This window comes from Lynx rufus, unplaced genomic scaffold (assembly GCF_022079265.1).
Source record: "Lynx rufus isolate CCGP_SWC_20201006 ecotype Redwood Valley unplaced genomic scaffold, mLynRuf1.p SCAF_6, whole genome shotgun sequence".
Lineage (NCBI taxonomy): Eukaryota > Metazoa > Chordata > Mammalia > Carnivora > Felidae > Lynx > Lynx rufus.
Genome location: NW_025814878.1, coordinates 94,541,085 through 94,561,658, shown reverse-complemented (window position 1 = coordinate 94,561,658; position 20,574 = coordinate 94,541,085). Strand labels below are relative to the sequence as shown.

At 36.6% G+C, this 20,574-nt stretch overlaps 1 protein-coding gene across 1 annotated transcript in view; it reads left to right on the top strand.

The window, feature by feature from the left end:
- MLIP (muscular LMNA interacting protein) overlaps positions 1-20,574 on the top strand; it is a 118,102-nt gene that overhangs the window by 63,154 nt on the left and 34,374 nt on the right. The window contains exons 9-10 of the mRNA XM_047103022.1: positions 8,841-8,885; positions 19,346-19,390. Of these exons, the coding sequence (XP_046958978.1) occupies positions 8,841-8,885; positions 19,346-19,390 (90 nt within the window). The remainder of the gene's footprint in view (positions 1-8,840; positions 8,886-19,345; positions 19,391-20,574) is intronic.

Here is a 20,574-nt window from a genome sequence, read left to right as displayed (position 1 = left end):
TCATTTCTTGCTTTGATTCAAAGTGAGAGATGTGCAACTCTCCCTTTCACCTGAACACATAGAGGTCATTGTAGGGTTTTCGGTTGGCCTAATTTCAGTAATGTTTGTCTTGTGCAAGAGGGAGGCCCAAGAGGAGAGAGAGGTATTGGGGAATGGGTGTTAGTGGAGCGGTCAGAACACACTCAACATTTATAGATTAAGTTTGCCATCTTAAATGGGCATTGTTCGTGGCACCCCAAAACAAATATAGATCACAGATTGCCATAGCAAATATAATCGTAATGAAAAAGTCTGAAGTATTGCAAGAGTTACCAATATGTGGCACAGAGATGCAAAGTAGCAAATGTTGGAAAATGGTGCTGATAGACTTGGGGTTCACAGAGCTGCCACAGACCTTCAATTTGTGAAGCACACAATATCTACAAAGAACAATGAAGTAAAGCACAATAAAACAAGGTATGCTTGTTTTTGTCATGGTGTGAAGTTTGGATTTCCAGGAAAATGGGAAGATATAAAAACATGGGGGAATAATATGAGGCCATATGGAAATGATCATGATGGCTACTGTGAATAGGCCACTGAGGTTCGAGGGCTGTCAGTGAGGACGGCCTGGATGGGGTGGGCCCAGGAGAGCTAGAGAGAAGCATGTGGGTTTGTGAGAGACATTTTAGACTTGCTGTGGGTTTGGATGTGAGTGGTCAATGAGACGAGAATCGTGGATGGGCTCCAGGTCTCTGCCTTGAGCGTAGACGACTATGTGGAAGGGCATAGTGAGATGGAGGGAAGAGGGTTATGTTCATTTTGGACACGCTGACTTTGAAATGCGTATCAGAGAGACTTAAACTTTGTGTCTGGAGCTAGGAGGGAGCCGAGGATGATGTGCACATCAATGTTGCAAGAGCCCTACGCAGAGCTCCAAGGAGCAAAACACGGCAGGTCCAATGAAGGAGGTGGCGGGGAGCCAATAGGGGACAATGAAAAGAAATGTCCATTGTTGTAAGAGGAAAATCAGAACAGTGTGGTAACATGGAAGCTACAAGAGGACAGTACTGAAGAGAATGTAATCGTGGTAACTTCTGCCAAGAGGAAGACAAAGAGAAAGCTGGAGTAGTGTTTATTAGGTTTGACTTGTATATTCTGAAGCTACATCGCTGTTGCTTATGTGTTGGTGTTCATTCTTGTCCTTTTGATTTTATTACCTTTACCAGCATATATAATCCTTTTGAATCTGAGGTTGTTCTTCTTCATCCAGTAAGAAAATGGTGACCCCTGTAGGTTATATATATATATATATACACACACACACATATATACATATATATGTGTGTATATATATATATATATATATATATATAGTGTATATAAATTCATGTTTTCTTAGATATAGCTTTTGTCACCATTTTATATTACTTTTTTCCTTATTTTTTACTATTTTTACTAGTTAAAAATCTTCTTGTCCCCTTTCATCTTATTATTTTCAGAACGACTTATTTCTGGATTTCATGTTTGTTCAATCCAAAAGTCTATTTACCTGGGAGCTTAATTTTTTTTTTTTTACTTTCCTGCTTTCCTTCTGATATTTGACATTTACTAATTTGAATTTTTTTAAATTTTTGACTATTTTCCTTACATTTTTGTTACTTTTCTTAGTTACACATAAATTTTCAAAGGTAATAATTATGTTTATTTTCCTATTAATTTTAAAGCTTATAATATCTTTGTTTAAAGTTAGGAAAATACTATAGCACTTTTTCCTTCCATTCATTTTTAATTAAGATACACACAGACATCATTTGTTAGTATTGTTTTGACTTTTTTAACTGAATTTTTATGGTTATGTTTCTTGATCTCGTCTTTATTTAGATCCTGATTTCTCACACATGCGTAGCTTTCTCCCAGATTTATTTTTTTTCTTTGGTAGAATCTTGCTGAAAATTATATACAACAAGGTATTTTTGTGTTGATTCTATGGCCTATGTTTTTGAGAATATCTTTATTTTGCCCTTTCATTTAAAGTATAGTTCTGTTGAACAGAAAACTATAGGTCCCATCTCTTCAGCACTTTTTTTCCCTTGGTTCTTTTTCTTCAACAACATATTTGTAAAGTATTTTGCCAGGATGATATTTACTCCTCTGTTACAGAGTGGTGGCTTACAGAGGGGCTCTGTAATCTTTTAGAATTTTTTTTTTTTTTTTGGCTATCCAGTTCTTACCTCTTATTAAGTTTTTTATTTTAATTCCATTATAGTTAACATACAGTGTTATACTAGTTTTAGGTAAACATTGTAGGTTTTTTTTTTTTTAATTTTTGTTACCTTTATTTATTTTTGACAGAGAAAGAGAGAGACAGAGTGCAAGCTGGGGAGGAACAGAGAGAGAGGGAGACACAGAATCCAAAGCAGGCTCCAGGCTCAGAGCTGTCAGCACAGATCCCAAAGCAGGGCTCAAACTCGGCAACAGTGAGTTCATGACCTGAGCTGAAGTTGGACACCCAACCGACTGAGCCACTCATGTGCTCCATTTTTAATTTTTTTTAATCCTTATTTTTGACAGAGAGAAAGAGACAGAGTGCAAGCAGGAGAGGGACAAAGAGAGAGGGAGATACAGAATCTGAATATGTATACAATGTAGTTCTATACATTACTCAGTGGTCATCATGACAGGTGCCCTCCTTAATCCCCATCACCTATTTAACCCATTCCCCCACTCCCTTCCCCTCTGGTAACCATCAGTGTGTTCTCTGGAATTAAGAGTCTGTTTCTTGGTTTATAGAATTTTATCTTTATAATGTTACTGATTTTTCCTATAATGCAAGGATGCATTTTTTCTCTTGTTTATCTGGATTGGTACTCTCTGTGACTTCTCCTATGAAGTCTTCAATCTTTTCTGCTCCTCAGATTCAGGATAAATTTTAGTCACTAATTTTTCAAATGTTTCTTCCTCTTGGGACTCATAAAGTGATTTTGTCACTTTTGCTTCTGTATTCTTTAAATCTGAATCTTTATATATATTTTTTCTATTTATTGTTTCCTAATTCCTTCAAGGGGATTCCTTGATGTGATATTTCAGTTCTAGAATTTGTTCAGTGTCTCTTCTGTCCTTTAATCCCTGTGTTATTATGTTGGATATAGTTCTCCATTTTTTTAAGTTTATTTATTTATTTTGAGAGAGAGGCAGAGAACACAAGTCAGGGAGGGGCAGAGGCAGAGGGAGAGAGAGAATCCCAAGCAGGCTTCACACTGTCAGCATGGAGCCCAATGTAGGGCTCGAACTCATAAACCCTGAGATCATGACCTGAGTCAAAACCAAGAGTCAGACTAACCAACTGAGCCACCCAGGCGCCCCTATAGTTTTCCTTTTTAAAGTCATGTTTAGGGGCACCTGGGTGGCTCAGTCAGTTAAGCATCTGACTTTGGCCTAGGTCATGATCTCGTCGTTCCAGAGTTAAGCCCTATATTTGGCTCTGTGCTGACAGCTCAGAGCCTGGGGCCTGTTTCAGATTCTGTGTCTCCCTCTTTCTCTACCCCTCCTCTGCTCATGCTCTGTCTCTCTCAAAAATAAATAAACATTATTTTTTTTTAAAAAGTCATGTTTATTGAGGTGTAGTTTACCCACTGTTAAATTTACCCTTTCAGTGTATAGTTCTATGCATTTTCACAAAGCATAATACAGTTGTGCAACAACTACCACGTCTGAGGTACAAAACACTTCCATCAAATGTAAAAGTTCTCTTGTGCTCCTTTATAGTACATCCCTCCCTCTAACCCAGATTCTGTACAACTACTGATTTTTTTCTCTGTTTCTATACTTTTGCCTTTGCAAGAATGTCATATAAATAGAATCATACAGCGTGTAGTCTTTTGACAAGGCAGTTGAGATTCATCCATGTTTTTGCATGTATCAATAGTTCATTTGTACTCCACTGTTGAGTGGTATTTCATTGTATGGTTGTACCATATGTTAACTATTCACCAGTGATGGACAACTGGGATATTTCTACTCAGATTCTGTTATGAATAGAGCTGCTAAGAACACTTATCAACAAGGTTTTGTACGCACATGTGCTTTCATTTCTCTTGGGTAAAAACCTAGGAGAGGAATGACTGAACCATTGTTTTTTCCTGCAGTATTTCCATTTTTCAGATGTCTTACTGTTTTTCCATGGGGACTCAAAGTTCTCTGAGCATATAAGCTACCTTGGCTGCAAATATGCCTGATGTCTGAGATGCCAGATACTAAAGCTTGGTGCCTAGGATTTACCAGTCCTGCTGAGTTTTGTCTTTTGTTTATGTTTTATGAAGAACAGAAGGAACATGAGTCTCAGGCTGTAAAAAATATCTGATGTCAACCATTTCTCCCACACCGCTCTCCCACCACCCTGGTCACAGTATCCCTCATCTTTGCCCCCCCCCCCCCCGTACCTTCCAGACTCTTCTTCAAATAGCTGTTCCCATTGTCTTCCCTGAGAGAAGCATCAGGAGTTGACCAAACCTATGCTTAACTGTCCCCTTCTCCCCAGCCAAGCTGAAGGACCACCTTGATATTGTTCTCACAGATACTTCTTTTCACCACCCTCACATTTTGATCCCTCACATTACCCCTCTGCTCTCCTCATCTCTGATGTTGGAAAGTGTTGTGAAGTGAGAAGGCAGAGACACAGTATGTAAAACAAACACACAGACAAAAACAACCAGTTTGAAAGGTTGGGCTGTGAAAGGGGGAAGGAGATTGGGTCTGGGAGGGTGGGGAACGGGTCAAAGAAGAACTTTTGGTTTGCTTTTTAAAGCTGAAAATGGCAAGAGCAAGTTGGCATGCTAATGGGGTAGATGCACTAGAGGGAGGTGCTGATTATGCAAAAGAAAGGGAGACCCTGAAGGATGAAAAGTCCTCAGAAGGACACGGAACTTACAGCCTGATTAAAATAAATGTCCTTTGATAAAAAGCTGGAGGGGTACCTGGGTGGCCCCGTAGGTTAAGCGTCCCATTCTTGATTTCACCTCAGGTCATTATCTCATGGTTTGTGAGTGAGTTAGGTGCCACATCGGGCTCTGGGCTGACAGTGCTGAGCCTGCTTGGGATTCTATCTCCCTTTCTCTCTGCCCCTCCCCTGCTTTCTTTCTTTCTCTCTCTCTGAATAAAAAATAAATAAATAAATAAACTTCAAATAAAAAAAGCTGGGAATATCCACTATTGTAATAGGACAGAAAACAGAGGACATGTCAGATACAGGTGCAAAGCATGTTTGTAGGTGGCTGATGGCAAAATGAAGAATTTTGCAACTCAGTTTTCAGTGAAGAAAGGTTTAAGATTATTAACTGAGATTAAAAAGCAACCATATGATGGGGAAGAGCTTGAAAAAGGAAAAGTTGAAAACCATTATGTGTTCTGCTTTCGATTCTTCTCTCATTCCCTCATAAATCCCTTCCATTCAGGCTTTGCCCCTACTGCACTACCCAAACTACTTTCCCCAGGTTCCCATTACTATAAACTCAGCCCTGGTCGGGCTGTCATACCCACAGAAAATGAGACAGGTGATACTCCCTCCTCTTTGGCACACATTCCTCTAGTGCCTTCTAGGACACCCTGCTCTCTCAGCTTTTGTCCTATCTCACTCGTCAGTATTATTTCTTAGGCTCCTTTGAAGATTCTTCCTCTTCTTCCCCAAACTATTAATGCTGGAGTGCTCCAGGACTCTATCTTTGGGCTTCTCCTTCCTCTCTACATTTACTCCTTTGGTGTTCTGAAGATCAACTGTATGCTGAGAACTCTCAACTTTATATCTCAAGTCCAGGATTACCTCCCAAACTCCAGCTCCCAAATACCCACTGTCCATTTTCATTTAGATTTCTAATCAATATCTGAAAAATTTAGTCTAGATTTCTTCCCACAAAAACTTCCAGGGGCGCCTGGGTGGCTCCGTCAGTAAAGCATCTGACTTCGGCTCAGGTCATGATGTCACAGTTCGTGGGTTTGAGCCCATGTCAGGCTCTGTGCTGACAGCTCAGAGCCTGGAGCCTGTTTCGGATTCTCTCTCTCTCTCTCTCTCTCTCTCTCTCTCTCTCTCTGTCTCCTCTGCTTGTGTTCTCTCTCTCTCTCTCAATAAACAAAAAAAACAAACAAACATTAAAAAAAAACACAACTATTCCATATCCTGCCTACCCATGTCTATCTATAGACTTCTCATCTTTCATTTGCTCAAGGCCAGAAACTTTGGTGTCAAGTTCTAATTTTCTCTTTCTCTCATATTCCACATCTCTATTAGAAACCCTGTTGCCATCGATTAAAAATACATGTAGAATATGATTATTTCATAACTTCTGTACTGCTGAGCCATTGTCATGTTTTGCTGGATAGTGCAATAGTTTTTCCCCTTCGACCCTTGCCTCACTATAATTCATTTTGAACATATCAAAGAGTGAGATCCTTTTAAAGCATAAGTCAGATTATGGCTCCCCTTGGCTTAAAACCAGCAGTACCTACACATTTCCTGTAGCTATAAACCAGAGTCCTTACAAGTTCTTGGAAGGGCCTCTATGCTCTAGTCTCTGGAACCTTCCATCAGCCCCTCCCCTGCTCTCCTGCTTTCCTCACAACACCCCAGCCCTGCCTGATTCCTTGCCGTGGCCTCGAATGTGCCAGGCATGCTCCTGCCTTGGCACATTTTGTTCTTTCTTCAAATCAGTTGTGTCACTTTTTATAGTTTTTAGTTCCTTGTAAACATTCGCAAGCTTAACTTTTATCTCAAAGGAAGCACGATTAAGTATGGTTGTTTTTGGTCTGGCTCAAAGAAAACAAATTTCTGGATTCTCTGTGGGTGTTTTTTGGTTGTTCTTTACTTCTTCCCATTCTCACATTGTCTTACCTGTTTGTGTATCTGAATCCGATTGTGTGTTGGATATGCTACTTGGAAGTTTATTTAAATAAATTATTTGAGGGCTAATATGATATTATCTTACTATGGATAGTCTTTTCTTTGCTTCTATTAGACACCAGGAGCACTAGCAAAGAAGGATAAATTAATTTAATTTAAAGTTTTGGGTTAATTTTTTATCAACAGTTGTCAATGGTTTGAGGCCAAGCTGAAGACTATATGAGGTCTTCTAGATCAGTCTTACTCCTGGGGCTCAATCTAATTTTGGTGGGTCATGGATTCTGACTTTTATCTCCCTATATCTCTGAAATTGTCAAAAGTTTGGATCAGCTTCTCGAGCAACTCATCGTTATTGTCAAACATCTCTAGGTCAAAAGCTGGTCTCAAATACTTGAGTCCTCTCTTTGGATTTCCATCTTCTCCTTATCTTGCCCCCACATTCTTTATTCTCTTGTTAGCTCATTGACATTTTTAATAAATAATATGTCAATATTGTTTTAAATATTTTACCCATCTTTTGTCCGTTTTGGAAGGATTGCTTTGAGTTCTTGAGCCACCATTCTCAGATGTGGAAATTATCTTTGAGCACTTTTAATTTGCTCCACCTAGTTGAAATGCTCTTTGTTTAGATGTTCACATCTCCAGCTCCCTCAGTTCCTTCAAATCTTAGCCCAAATGTCACCTTCTCTAGACTGACCCTCCTATTTGAAATTGTAAACCCTCAGCACTCTTGACCTTCTTCATATCTGGGTTGTCTAAAAGAAGTAAGCTATTTGGCAGAAACAAAGAAGATTTTCTCTGGAAGAATATATTACCTGAGGCTTCAAATTATTTCTATTCTTTTGTTGTTGTTGTTGTATAACATATGATGTAATATGCGGTATGTTTTTTTCTAACATATGGTACAATGTACTTATTTATTATTATATTGTTTGTCTTCTCTCCTGCTAGAATGTAAGCTTACCAAGCATAGGGAATCTTTGTCTATTTTGTTTACTGATAAGATACAGGGTGTAGAATAGTTCCTGGCACACAGTAGATATACAGTAAGTATTTACTAAGGAGATGAATGAATCAAATAGGCCATCTCATGTCAAAAAGTGAGAAAGTGGGCCTACAAGAGAAAAATTATGGGCTCACTAGGCAGAATTAAATGCTCACTTAAGGCTAATGACCATTAATTTATAATGAAATCAATTAGCTTGGTTGAGAGAGTTTCCTCAGGAATGTTTTGCTTCTCAAGTTTAGAGAAAATGGATGATAAAGTCTATCCAGGGTTGTTGTTTTCTTTTCTTTTGCTTTCTTTTAAAGGTGAGTTTGTCACAAGGAGAGAGAGAGGCAAGAGAAATTAAGGTGTTAAAACAACTGAGAATATGAAATATATGTAAACTAAGAGGTAATAACACCACAATGGAACTGGTAAAGCTCATTAATTTCGAAGTCTCAATGAGGGACATTGCGCTGGGGACATTTGAGAAGTGAAGATGGTGAATAGGAGCTAGAGTTCTCAGGGTAGGATGCTAAAAATTGAAATTTCACAGATATCCCATTTTATTTGTGAAGGCAAAGTCTAGGAATGGCTTTGAGAGTGGATGAGTGAAATGGAATGGATGAGAATACATTTGGAGTTGGAAAGCTCAAAATAAGTGAGAGGGGTAGAGACTTCCGTGTACATTTTGAAAATGGCAAAAATCACATGAGGGTCCATTATGATCCATGAATGGATGTAATCAATAAATAAGGCAAAATTTACCAGCAAGCTGATAGATAATGGCAATAAAAAGAATAATGAAGTGACATAGTTTAATAAAACAATTTTCAAAGGGACAAGGCTTTTGTATAGAAAAGAGACAAGAATGTTTAGAAAGTCTTAATAGCAACAAAAGGTGAACGCTTATCCCAGAAGTTGAATTACTTTTAGTATTTTTGTGGTTACTTCAGTAGTATACTTATTTTTATTTTTTTACAGATGCCTACAACTCTTCCGAGAGCAGCTGGTCGAGAAACCAAATATGTAAGTCCCTTCATAATGATACATCCTGTTTTTTTAATGGTACATGTGTATGCTTTGAAGGGAACTCAATTATACGGTCATTAAAATTGAATTAGTTGATTTTTTCATAAGTGGAAAGGGATAGGATGGTGTGATTGGTCCAGATGTGGAAAATCAGGTTATGTCAGGTAAGTTTATTGAATAAATTCCATCTTAAGTGAGGTCTAGTTTGATTAGCTTGGCTAAATAAAGCAGAACTCCAACACCTGCTTGCTGTCTTTCTAATTATCGAAGCTTAGACGACATTTTCATTTTTGTAATGGTTTATTGTGCTTATTATAAATGAGCCAGCACATATACTCGAAACATTAAGATTTGTCTATTTCCAATGGGATTGCCAGTTTTGTTGGTTTTGACTCATTTGTTGCTTTCTTGCATTTAAATTATTGTCAAATAAACTAATTTCTACTTATGAGCAAAAATTGACTAATAGATGGGTAGATACAGCCTCACATACTTGATCAATTATATGGAGCTGTCTCTGAATGTCTTAGGAATACAGATGTAGCCTCACTTCATTCCTACTCTTTATTCACCTCATGATCCACCATGTGGCCCACTTCTGTTTCTGATCAACTGTATTCAACAGAAACAAGATTGTCTCCTAAGCAAGTGTTTAGTTTTTAGTTAAATAAAAAACCAGTAAATGTTTTCTTTTAGGTTATGCCTTAAATTTTCTACTATGCTTTTTTTCATCATCATCATCATCATCATCATCATCGTCAAAGAATGAATATTTATTATATATTTTGTGATATATCTTCTTTCCAATTTATGTATTTCTGTCTTTATTTGGGTCTCCCTAAGGAAAATAATAAGTTGGATGAAATCACTGAATTTTATCCTACTCAGGAAATGACATATAGAAGGTATGGATAGGAACACTGCTTAGAGTATTTTCATTCTTATGTTTTGTTTTTATTGGAAGCCATTTGGAGTAACATAAGAGTAGAGACATTTGGTAGGCTGTAACCAAGTTTAAATCACAGCATGGCTGTTTGCTAACTGTCTGATCCTAGAAAGTCACTTAACTTCTATGCCTTAGTTTTTTCATCTATAAAATTGGGAAACTAATAATTGCCTGATGTACAATTTATATTGGTTAGTATATGAAAAGCCCTTAATGTGGTTCTGACATACAGGAATAAATAATAGTTCTTCCCTTTTTTCCTCTTTTCTTCCTTTGATTTCCTCTGCATCTATGCCTCCCCCTTTCTCTTCTTCCTCCCTATCTTGGGAAGAGTAGAAGCACCATGATTTAGCAGACTTCCTTGATTCTAAAGTTGGGTGCAAGAAAAGAAAGTTCTCTAAAGATGTTTCAATACTTTTTGTGACTCACGCATGCTACAAGAGCCAGACCTAAGAAAAAATAGCTGAAATGTTTTACTCTCTCATCTTCCTTTCTCACCTATTCCTATCTGTCACCAAAGTGCCTCTGATTGAGACTCATTTACAGTAAGGTGGTAAGGGGCTGATACTTCCTCTCACCCCTCCCCAGGGGTGGTTAATTTGATAGCAGTTGGAATCAAAGTTGGAGGGGCTGCTTCAATCTCCATAGTTAGAGTTTATTTCAAATTATTCTTCAATCAGTTATCAAACTTAATTAAAATAGGTTAACATTTGCCCCAAACTTTGTGAGAGCATCTGAGTCACTGAAAGTTAACATTGAGTCATCAAATAGATTGAGTGTAGACTAGAGCAAATATGAACTCTGATTCAGATAAGATTTTTGGCTTTGATTAAATTTGGTTTCTTGAGTGATAAGCTTTGTTTTTTGCTTTCTCTTACAATGTGACATTTGAATTGTTCTTTGTGACACCTCAAATATGTCTGTCTCTTTTGGAAGATGATAAAGGATAATTTTACAATGGAATGTAAAACCCAGTTTTTTGGTGCCAAGGCATAAGGAAGTCACACTTGTAAATATTTGGCTGCAGTTATTACATTTACTAAGTGATGTCTGATACATTTACTTTGAGGAGAAAAAAATGAAATTTCAGCTCTAAGTGTTGTTGGTCTTAGGTGAACAATCAATTTTAAATACAGTATGTTCTGATTTTATATGTTCTTTCTTCTAGAAATTCTAATATTCGTATTTGCTGAGCTACAAGATGCCTCACCTTACGTGTGACTTGAAAAGATTTGACTTAATTAATTAATTAATTAATTAATCTTTTCCTATATATTTCTCTTTCTCTCCCGTGGAAGCTCGAAAGCAAATCTGAGAGGTCTTTTCACAGTATCTCATGGTCTCTCTTCACACTTTGAAGAAACTAGACATCTTCACAGTATGTAGCTGCTGGGACTTGGTGTGTCATTGACTTTGTAGAAATTCTTAGATTAGATTCAAAAACAGAGATCACATAGTTTACCAACTCCTGCACCACAGAGGAAAAAAAAGAGAAGACTTAAATTCAAGCCAAGAAACAAAGTTTTGTGACGTTTCAGGGTATTCTCAAGTAGATTAGCACAGACTGCTCAAAATTCTGACCTCTGGGGGCTCTCTAAAAGTATAGTATACAATCTATGATTCATAACTAGTAGAAAATATAGTCAGAATTGTTCAGCTCTATTATTCAATGAGCTTTTGCTCATTGATTCAACAAATAGTTACTGAGTGTCTACTATGTCCTAGTACTCACTGAGAAGTTACTGGGGTGAGGGAGCAACCCAATAATAAGATCCCCATTTCTGCAGCATATAATGGGGGAGATAGTAAACACTTACAATAGTAAATGAGCAAGATACTTTCTTGTAGAAATTAGAGAAGAGCTGGCCATAGAACTGACTGATGTGTGAAAGCAGACTTACAAAGTTACTAGTTTTCAATGTATTCGTATACCTATTGGATTTCCAGTTTTCCTGGGAAGATTATAATGGCTTTATTAAATAACGAGAATTTGTATGACTAATTCCTCTTTCTGGGGCTTTTGGTGAAAGGGTGCCTTTTCTCCATGGGGGAAAAAAAAAGAAGAAGAAGGGGAAACCAAAATGCAAATCAGTTAGTTTCCTCTTCTTATTCTTTATTGTACATACTGTTACATTTCACATAGTCTGTTTTCTAGGATGAGACAGATGCAGGAAAAGCACCATCAATTCAGTCTAATTAGTCAAAGCTTTCTTCAATTCATGGTGTACTTGAATTGCAAGTTATTTTAAAGTAATTTAATTGAACTTTTCTTAAGTGTAATAGAATTTAAACTAGGTTAACAACATGTCGAGTTACAGTGATCTCCACAGGTCAATTGCAAGATTGATTATCTTAATTTGTTATTAATATTACTTTCAATTGGTTTGAGCTCTTATCTTTCAAGTGAAGTTTAAGTATTCCATTTAACCTTATACCAGTCTTATGAAGTGGGTATTATTATTTTAAGATCTTCATATTATAAAGGAGGAAACCAAGTCTTAGAAGTCAGAGTAGGCAAAATCCTACCCAGGTCTCCCTCATGTCAAAGCCCTTACCATTAACACTTGTGTGAGAATTGGGGCCCCTGGATGGCTCAGTCAGTTGAGCATCCAACTTTGCTTCAGGTCATGATCTCATGGTTCATGACTTTGAGCCCTGCGTCAGGCTCTGTGCTGACAGCTCAGAGCCTGGACCCTGCTTCAGAGTCTGTGTCTCACACTCTCTCTGTTCTTCCCCTGCTCATGCCTTGTCAATAATAAATAAAGATTGAAAACATTAAAAAAATACTTGTGTGAGAAGTACAAGAATATGGGAATAGTTTGTTTTCCTTAAATATTTTATCCATTAGTATTTATATTCTGGGTCGAAATTATTTCTTCATGTTCAGTAATCTTCAGGGTAAACTTTGAATGTTTTCAAATTTAGTGACAATATCTAAAATGATGTTTACTATATTTCTAACGTTTTAAATCACTCTCATATAAATTAATTCATAGTTTATCAGATAATGTTTAAGAGGTACTGTTTTTTATGACACTTTAAAAAAATTTCTTTCCCTTTATGTAACAGAATGGATTTTCTATTTGAATTTCTATTTTATTCTGTTTTCACTTTACCACCTTTGAAGAGGAATGTCCTTTTTGCTTTTGCATTACATTTGTCTTAGTAAATATTTATTTTTCATTAACTACTACTGGTATAAATTATTTCATTCAAGTAATTCAAAGTCACAGTATGCTTTCCTAATAAAGAGCAAACTCAGAAAATAAGGCAAGTATTAGTCCTATTACTAGTGTATCAAAAAACCCTTAGTTGGAATCAAAATCTATAGATAAAAACTTATTTTATCAACTCTTTACATTTCATGAGTTACTTTTAAGAGCCAGAGAAATAACAGAGATAGGTCTATTGAATATTATATGGTAAACAGGTAAGATCCCATTTTAATGAGCCTGAGGGACAGAAAAAATTCATAACAATGGAAGCATATTGCTTTCAAAATATCACAATGTATTAAAAATGTGTCAAACTTTATTGAGAATATTCCCCACTATATATACAGGTATTCAAATAAAGGTCACAGTCTCCAATTTAGTCAGCTCACATACTCCCTTTGTTGCTATACTTGGAAATGTTGCTATGCTGGAGTGTTCCACAGGCGCTGCATGCTTAATGTAGTCACAGATCTTAAGGTAAGAGGAGACTTCAATCTAGTCCATTTCAATCCAGACCTCAGTCCAGATCTGCTTCCGTAGGATGTGACCAAAGATTTGATGAGTTACAGGAAGAATTGTGAACACTTCAAGCAAGAAATTCCACTCTTCTGATTATTCTCATTTACTTCTTTTTTTCGTTCAGAAATATTTCTAACGTATGCTTATGTGAAAAGGGATGAAGAAAGAATTAAAAATAATTATCTGGGTTCTAGTAAGTGAGGAGGAAGAGAGAAGATTTAACGAGACACTCTTTATGTCTTGCATCCTTGTCATCATCATTTTAGACTTTACCAAACACAAAGGTGCCATATTTCAGCCAAACTTCCCCTTGATGTGACCTTTTATCTCCTCATTTGCACATATAAACAGTGTCTGTCACTGGTCACTATGCCCACTTATCCTGCCTATTAATTATGTTCACGATAAGATGGAATCATCATTCCTTAGCATAAAGACTCAAACTTTTTAAACACTTTCAAATCTACTTTTTGTATGTAGGTCTTTTAGGAATGTATTACTAACTTATAAAATGGTTTCTAATGAGATAGTCATACAGGGTAATGTCTATAGATAGTTAGAATAAATAATGTGAAGCAAGAAAGATATGATGCCTCATAATGTATGTCTAGGGGCTTGGTGCCTAACATGCATAACACTGGATTCATTCTTTTGTGTCCATCGCGACTTATGTACAAATAATAGGAACACTTGCTAGGTGAAGGGAAAGACAGTATTTTATCATTTTATCATTTTATATTTCCTCAATACCAATCTCAGTATTCAGTGATTATTAAGTGCTCCGTTAATATTTTAAAATTTGTCTTACTGCCCATGTGTAGAGTAGTCTTGCCTGGGACAAGTATTTAGTTAACACATTATCACTAATTACAGTTCTTTGAGCCATGAGAAAAGGAAATACAGGTTAATTAGTCAACAGAGAAAAGGTAGAAGAAAGACATTTTAGTGATATTGAACTGGTTGTTATATTCAGGTGAGAGGGATGTGGCTGCTGACAGGGGGGGAAAAAACAAACAAAAAAACCCAACAAGCCAAAAGTGGAAGTGTAGAGTGCAGAAGGCAAAGGCAACTGGAACCACTTGATCTTGTTCCAGACCCCGGGGAGGGAGCTGGTGTGATACCAGTCAAAAGGACATGTGTCATGAATGGGGAAAAGCTGCACATTGCAAGCAAAAGCAATCTAGACACTGACAAAGGAGCTTCATTGTACTTCCTGAGCCTCGATATCAAGTCTTTGGAAAAGCAAAATGGTTTCTCCAAAGTTGGCTTGGCACAGTGGTGGCCTTCTGTAGGAATTTATTTTTCAGTGGACTTCAAATTCTCCTTTCTTTTCTTTGTCTAACTCGTTTGCTTTCCATGTAATCTAACTCTTTAATACATTTTCTTTGAGGTAAGAAATTTTGACTTTCACATTTTTTTGACTGTTGGTTTCTCAGTTTTTAAGATGACGGTACATTGGTTAACATAGATCCTCCTTTCTTACACTTTCCTTTCCTTTTATGGTTAAAATGATGTTAGAGGCCATAGAATAGATTATAGGATTTTGTTTCGCACAACAGCCATTCTTACATTCCACAGTATCATAGTTCCTCACAGTTAGTATTAATGTGGATAGACATGAATAACTAAAATCTTTAGTGTTGTTCCAATACAATTTCCAGTTTAGTTTTAGGTACATCAAGTTGCTTCTCTACCTTCATTTAGCTAACCTGTGAACAGTGGTTCAGATAGAGCTGCCTTCTCCCACCTTTCACTGCTCTAATCTTAGCTCACCAGACAATCTTTCCTCACTTTTCGGAAAATATTTGCTACAGTATTAATAACATAGTTATAGATGCAGCATTGAATAAACACTGCTAACCTGTATTAGGAAAGCAAAGCAAGGCTTCTCAAAGGGCTTGACATGGTTAGGTTGGTTGAAAGAATCTGGTTATACTCATTAAACACATAAGCCAATATTCTTTTTCTTGGATAAAGGATCTCTAGTGGCTTTATAAGTATTTACTCCACCCTGAGGTTCACATTTAATTCTATCCTTTCTCTAGGAATAGTTTATCATAAAAGTGATGTGAAACCCATTATATTAGATAAAATAAAAATGGAATGGGGATGCCTAAAGCATCTTATTATAACATTGTAATTCCTAATGATGGAATTTGAGGGACTTATGGAGACTGAATACAAAGATATTTGGGTTTTCCCCTAATTTAATTAATGTTTTTCTTGAGCATTTTATTTTTTCCCTATGATCACTTGGTATTATTTAGCACCACATACTACTAAATGTTAGTAATGTAGTTAAATTGTACAAATATTTTGTTTTTAACGTGTAACCTCTTCTTTCCTATATTTATCGGATGAAAATTTAGCTGTGTTGTGCTTTAGTCAAGATACCCACATTCAATTTAGCATATTTCACAGGAGCTACTAATTTAACTTAGGGGATCCATAGATTATTGTCTCATTATTGCAATAATGAAAAATTAGCTATAGGGAAACAGTAAGACTTTAGAGGAAATAATTATTGCTTATATTGCATCGTGAGGTTAAAAGCGAATCCCCAGGTGAACTGAATGTGATGGGCATTCTAAAAGGCAGTTTTCTGCAGCACAGAATAGCCATAAACCTCTGTGTACACTTGCCTGGTCACCAGCAATTAGAGATGGGGAACATTTAGCCAAAATACCCTGCTGCCATAGACCAACCATGTATGACAGCAAACAATGATAGTCCTTATGAAGAAAGGCATGAGTGAAAAAGCAGAAAACAAACAATGCTAGGCACAGGGTGAGAAGGGCTGCAGGTGCCTTGTGAGTATGTTTGGTGATTCATACTTCTATATACTTGGCAATACCATAAGAACCACTAAGCTCTCAGTTTGCTGTTATCATTCATATCTCAGAGAGTAAAAACAGTATTGACACACCTCTAACAAACCTTGAAAACATTTGCAATTTCTTTTTTTTTTTTTTTAATTTTTTTTTTCAACGTTTATTTATTTTTGGGACAGAGAGAGACAGAGCATGAACGGGGGAGGGGCAGAGAGAGAGGGAGACGCAGAATCGGAAACAGGCTCCAGGCTCTGAGCCATCAGCCCAGAGCCTGACGTGGGGCTCGAACTCACAGACCGCGAGATCGTGACCTGGCTGAAGTCGGACGCTTAACCGACTGCGCCACCCAGGCGCCCCGAAAACATCTGCAATTTCAACAAGAATGTAAATATCTTAGGAACACAACTTTATCATATTTCAGCCAAGTATACTTGTAATTAAGCATTTGTATGTTGACTATTTCCTGTCAAAGTTGAAGGCTGTTGATGTGGAAGCTCAGCCTCCCATTTAAATGCTGAAATGCTTGATAAAATGTAATTGTTAAAAATGTTTATGTGGAGTGCCTGGGTGGCTCAGTCTGTTGAACATCTAACTCTTGATTTCGGCTCAAGTCATGATCTCAGGGTCATGGGATTGAGCCCCACAGTGGGGTCTGTGCTGAGTGTGGAACCTGCTGAAGATTCTCTCTCTCCCTCCCTCTTCCCCTCTCCCCAACTCATACTCTCTCTCTCTCTCTCAAAAAAAGAAAAAAAACAAGTTTATGTAACCCAATCTAAAGTAAAGAAAGAGAAATGTTTGAATGCCAGAAATGGAATGGTAACTCCAAGTGGGGGTGTTAAGAAGAAGCTAAAGCTCTAGCAGAATGTAGGCGCATCAGAACCTATGTGCTAGGAGCCAGGAGCTCAGATTTTAACTTTCAGTATTTAGGAAGTCTAAAACTTGTAAATGCATCCTTTGTATACATTCAGGAGCCCAGAAGTCCACTTTGGCCATGAAGCATGGAATAAAAAAAAAAAGTATAAATGCTTCCACCATCTCATCCAACACCCTTAGTTGGTAAAAGAGCCATCAATGAGAAAATGGTTCTAAACTTCTGGAACATGAAGATGTCAGGTTCTACCACTCTTTAAGTTTAGGAATATTAAGATGATGAAATAAAATGGAAAGCAGTGAAAGTCCTAGAGTTCCCACAAGACAAACATAAAATGTACTGTAGGCACGGTTTCCCCGTCCAGGACTTCTCAGGTACATATAGAAATCATCACAAACATTATCTTGACTGAAAATGAGTTCAAAATCAAAAATAAATAGCCATAAAATGGCTAAAGAACATCACGGAGGAGAGGCATGAGGGAGAGTCAGCCGATACAAGAAACGGGAGATTTAGCAATAAGGAATTATAGGTAAATCTGAAATGAATTAATTGCTATAGTAAAAACGCTAAAAGAGTTAAAAGGAGTTATTGATGCCATCAAAATTACTTGAAAAAGAACCAAGTAGAACTTCCAGAAGTTAAAATAAAGCCATCAAAACATAAAATTCAATTGTCATGTTGAATGTGTTAATATACAATGGAAGAGAAATTAGTTAACGGTTAAACTTGTATGTAGAAAGGATTCAGAATGCAGCATAAAGAAACAAAAAATATGAAAGGAAATTTTATAGAAATGGGGGATGGATTGAGCAGACTACATATATATTTATTAGAAACTTCATAAACAGAGATGAGCTATAATGTAAGCAAAGCAATATTTGAAGAGGTATTCATGGAAGATTTTCCAGAATTGAAGGATATGCATATTCCAAATGAAGGACTACACCAAATCCCAAAAAAGGCACCTAAAAAGAAATCCACCCTCAGATACATCATAGTGAAGTTGCGGAATGTCATGGAGGAACATCTTAAACACTAACCAAATGTGAAGACAGATGATCCACCAAAGTTATGACATTTAGAATGACAGCTGTGACAGACGCCAGAGCTAGTGGGGTAGTGTCTTCAAAATGCTGCGAGATAATAACTATTCACCGAAAATAATGTGTCCAGAACTCTTGTCGAAGAATGAGAACAAAATAGAAACATTTTCAGACAAAGTCAGGACAATAAGGTCTGAAAGAACGACCACAGCATTTACTTCAGTAAGAAGGAAACCAAATCCAGATGGAGTGAAATTCAGGAACCAAGGCTGAAGAAATAATATTAGCCTCCTATTTACTGGAAAACAATTTTAAAAACTAAATTGTTTTCTTTTCCAAAGCATGAAAACTTTCCTTTGTATATGAAGATACTTTAAGTGAACATCTGTTATTTGTGTCGATTTGCTGGAAACAAATATAAATATCCAACAATGCTAGTATGTTTTTTTTTTTAATTTTTTTTAACATTTATTTATTTTTGAGACAGAGAGAGACAAAGCATGAACGGGGGAGGGGCAGAGAGAGAGGGAGACACAGAATCGGAAGCAGGCTCCAGGCTCTGAGCCATCAGCCCAGAGCCTGACGCGGGGCTCGAACTCACGGACCGCGAGATCGTGACCTGAGCTGAAGTGGGACGCTCAACCGACTGAGCCACCCAGGCGCCCCAATGCTAGTATGTTTAAGCAAAATGTGGAGTATATACAGAGACTGAAATATTATGTCATCTTGAAGAATTTTTGATGTCTTGTGATAGTGCTTATGTTAAGATGTTAAGGAGAAGTAACACATAAAACATCATGCTATTATATGAGCTGCATAAGAAAACATAGGAAAAATATTGTAAGGCAATGTACAAAAAATGTTCAACATTTTCTGGTGATGATACTTTTCCTTTTACCTTATTCTTTTCAAAATTCTACAATGGACATGTGTTCTTTAATAATAAAAGAACTTCAAAGAACTTAAAAATATGGATTTTTGTGAAATTATGAAGTTCACTAAATAAACACCATGTTTCTAATTTTTCAGGCAAACCTGTCCTCCCCATCCTCTACAGTATCTGAGAGTCAGCTGGTATGTATCCTCTTATTAAGTCATGGACCTACTTTCAAAAATTCTGATCTCTCAAGACAGATTTTTCTGAGTGAAAGTGAACAGAGAATACATTTACTGCATATATTTGTTTGCCTAACAAAATTTTACTGATGCTTTACTGTAGTTGCATGGTGGTTGTTTTGTAGCTTACCAACATATATAAAAACCATACATAGACCTTATTTGCCAGGAACTTGCATCTTAGTAGTTTAGAGAGGGAGAGCGCTTACTTCCTGATAGGACAGAGGCAAAAAACATTCAAGGACAGGTCATGTTTGATGATGTAGGGCAGGTTCTGGACTTCAAGAAATGAGAAATGGGATATTTCAGACAGGAAGGCTAGCATGTAAATGGTGTAGATCAGTAATGAGCAGGAGAAATATCATGTGAACCACAATGGCAAGCCACAAATGTAATTTAAAATTTTCTAGTAGCCACATTAAAAGAGTAAAAAGTAAAACACAGACCACATTTATTTCAATAATGTATTTTATTTAGTGATAGGCAAATACCATTTCACCAAATAATCAGTATAAATGAGATATTTTATATTCCTTTTTGGAGGCTAAGTCTTTGAAATATGCTATGTATTTCACATGTACAGCACATCTCAATTTGGAGTAACCATATTTCATTGGCTTAACAAAGGGCTACGGGCTAATGTGTTAGTACTGATCTAAACTCTAGAATCTGTTATTTATAGATGCAAATTTGATTACATAGAATTACTTTTCATCATAGGGTTTTGTATTTTCTATTCTTTTACAGTGGTTAGCAAATTGAAACCATGAAGTAAGTTGCCTAGACATTACTAAAGATTGCTTTATATCTTTTAATCTTTATTATTTATAATTATGAATTCCTGAACAATAGGCACCTTCAGTAGAATTACAAAAATTGCTAGTAAAGCAGTTTGAGATACTAAGAAGGCAAAACCACTGTTTAATACTGATTTTTCCCCTTTTTAAGCAATTGTTTTTGTGTTCTACATCCATAGCCAACAAGTCATCTTGTCATTGTTATGCCAAAATGATATTATTTTCATTTGTAATACTGAAAACCCATAAAAAGTATAGTTTGACTCTTAAAAATAGCCTGATTAAACAAACTGCTTGAGTATATTCATGTTTATACATATGGTGTATATACGGGGTGTGTTTGCA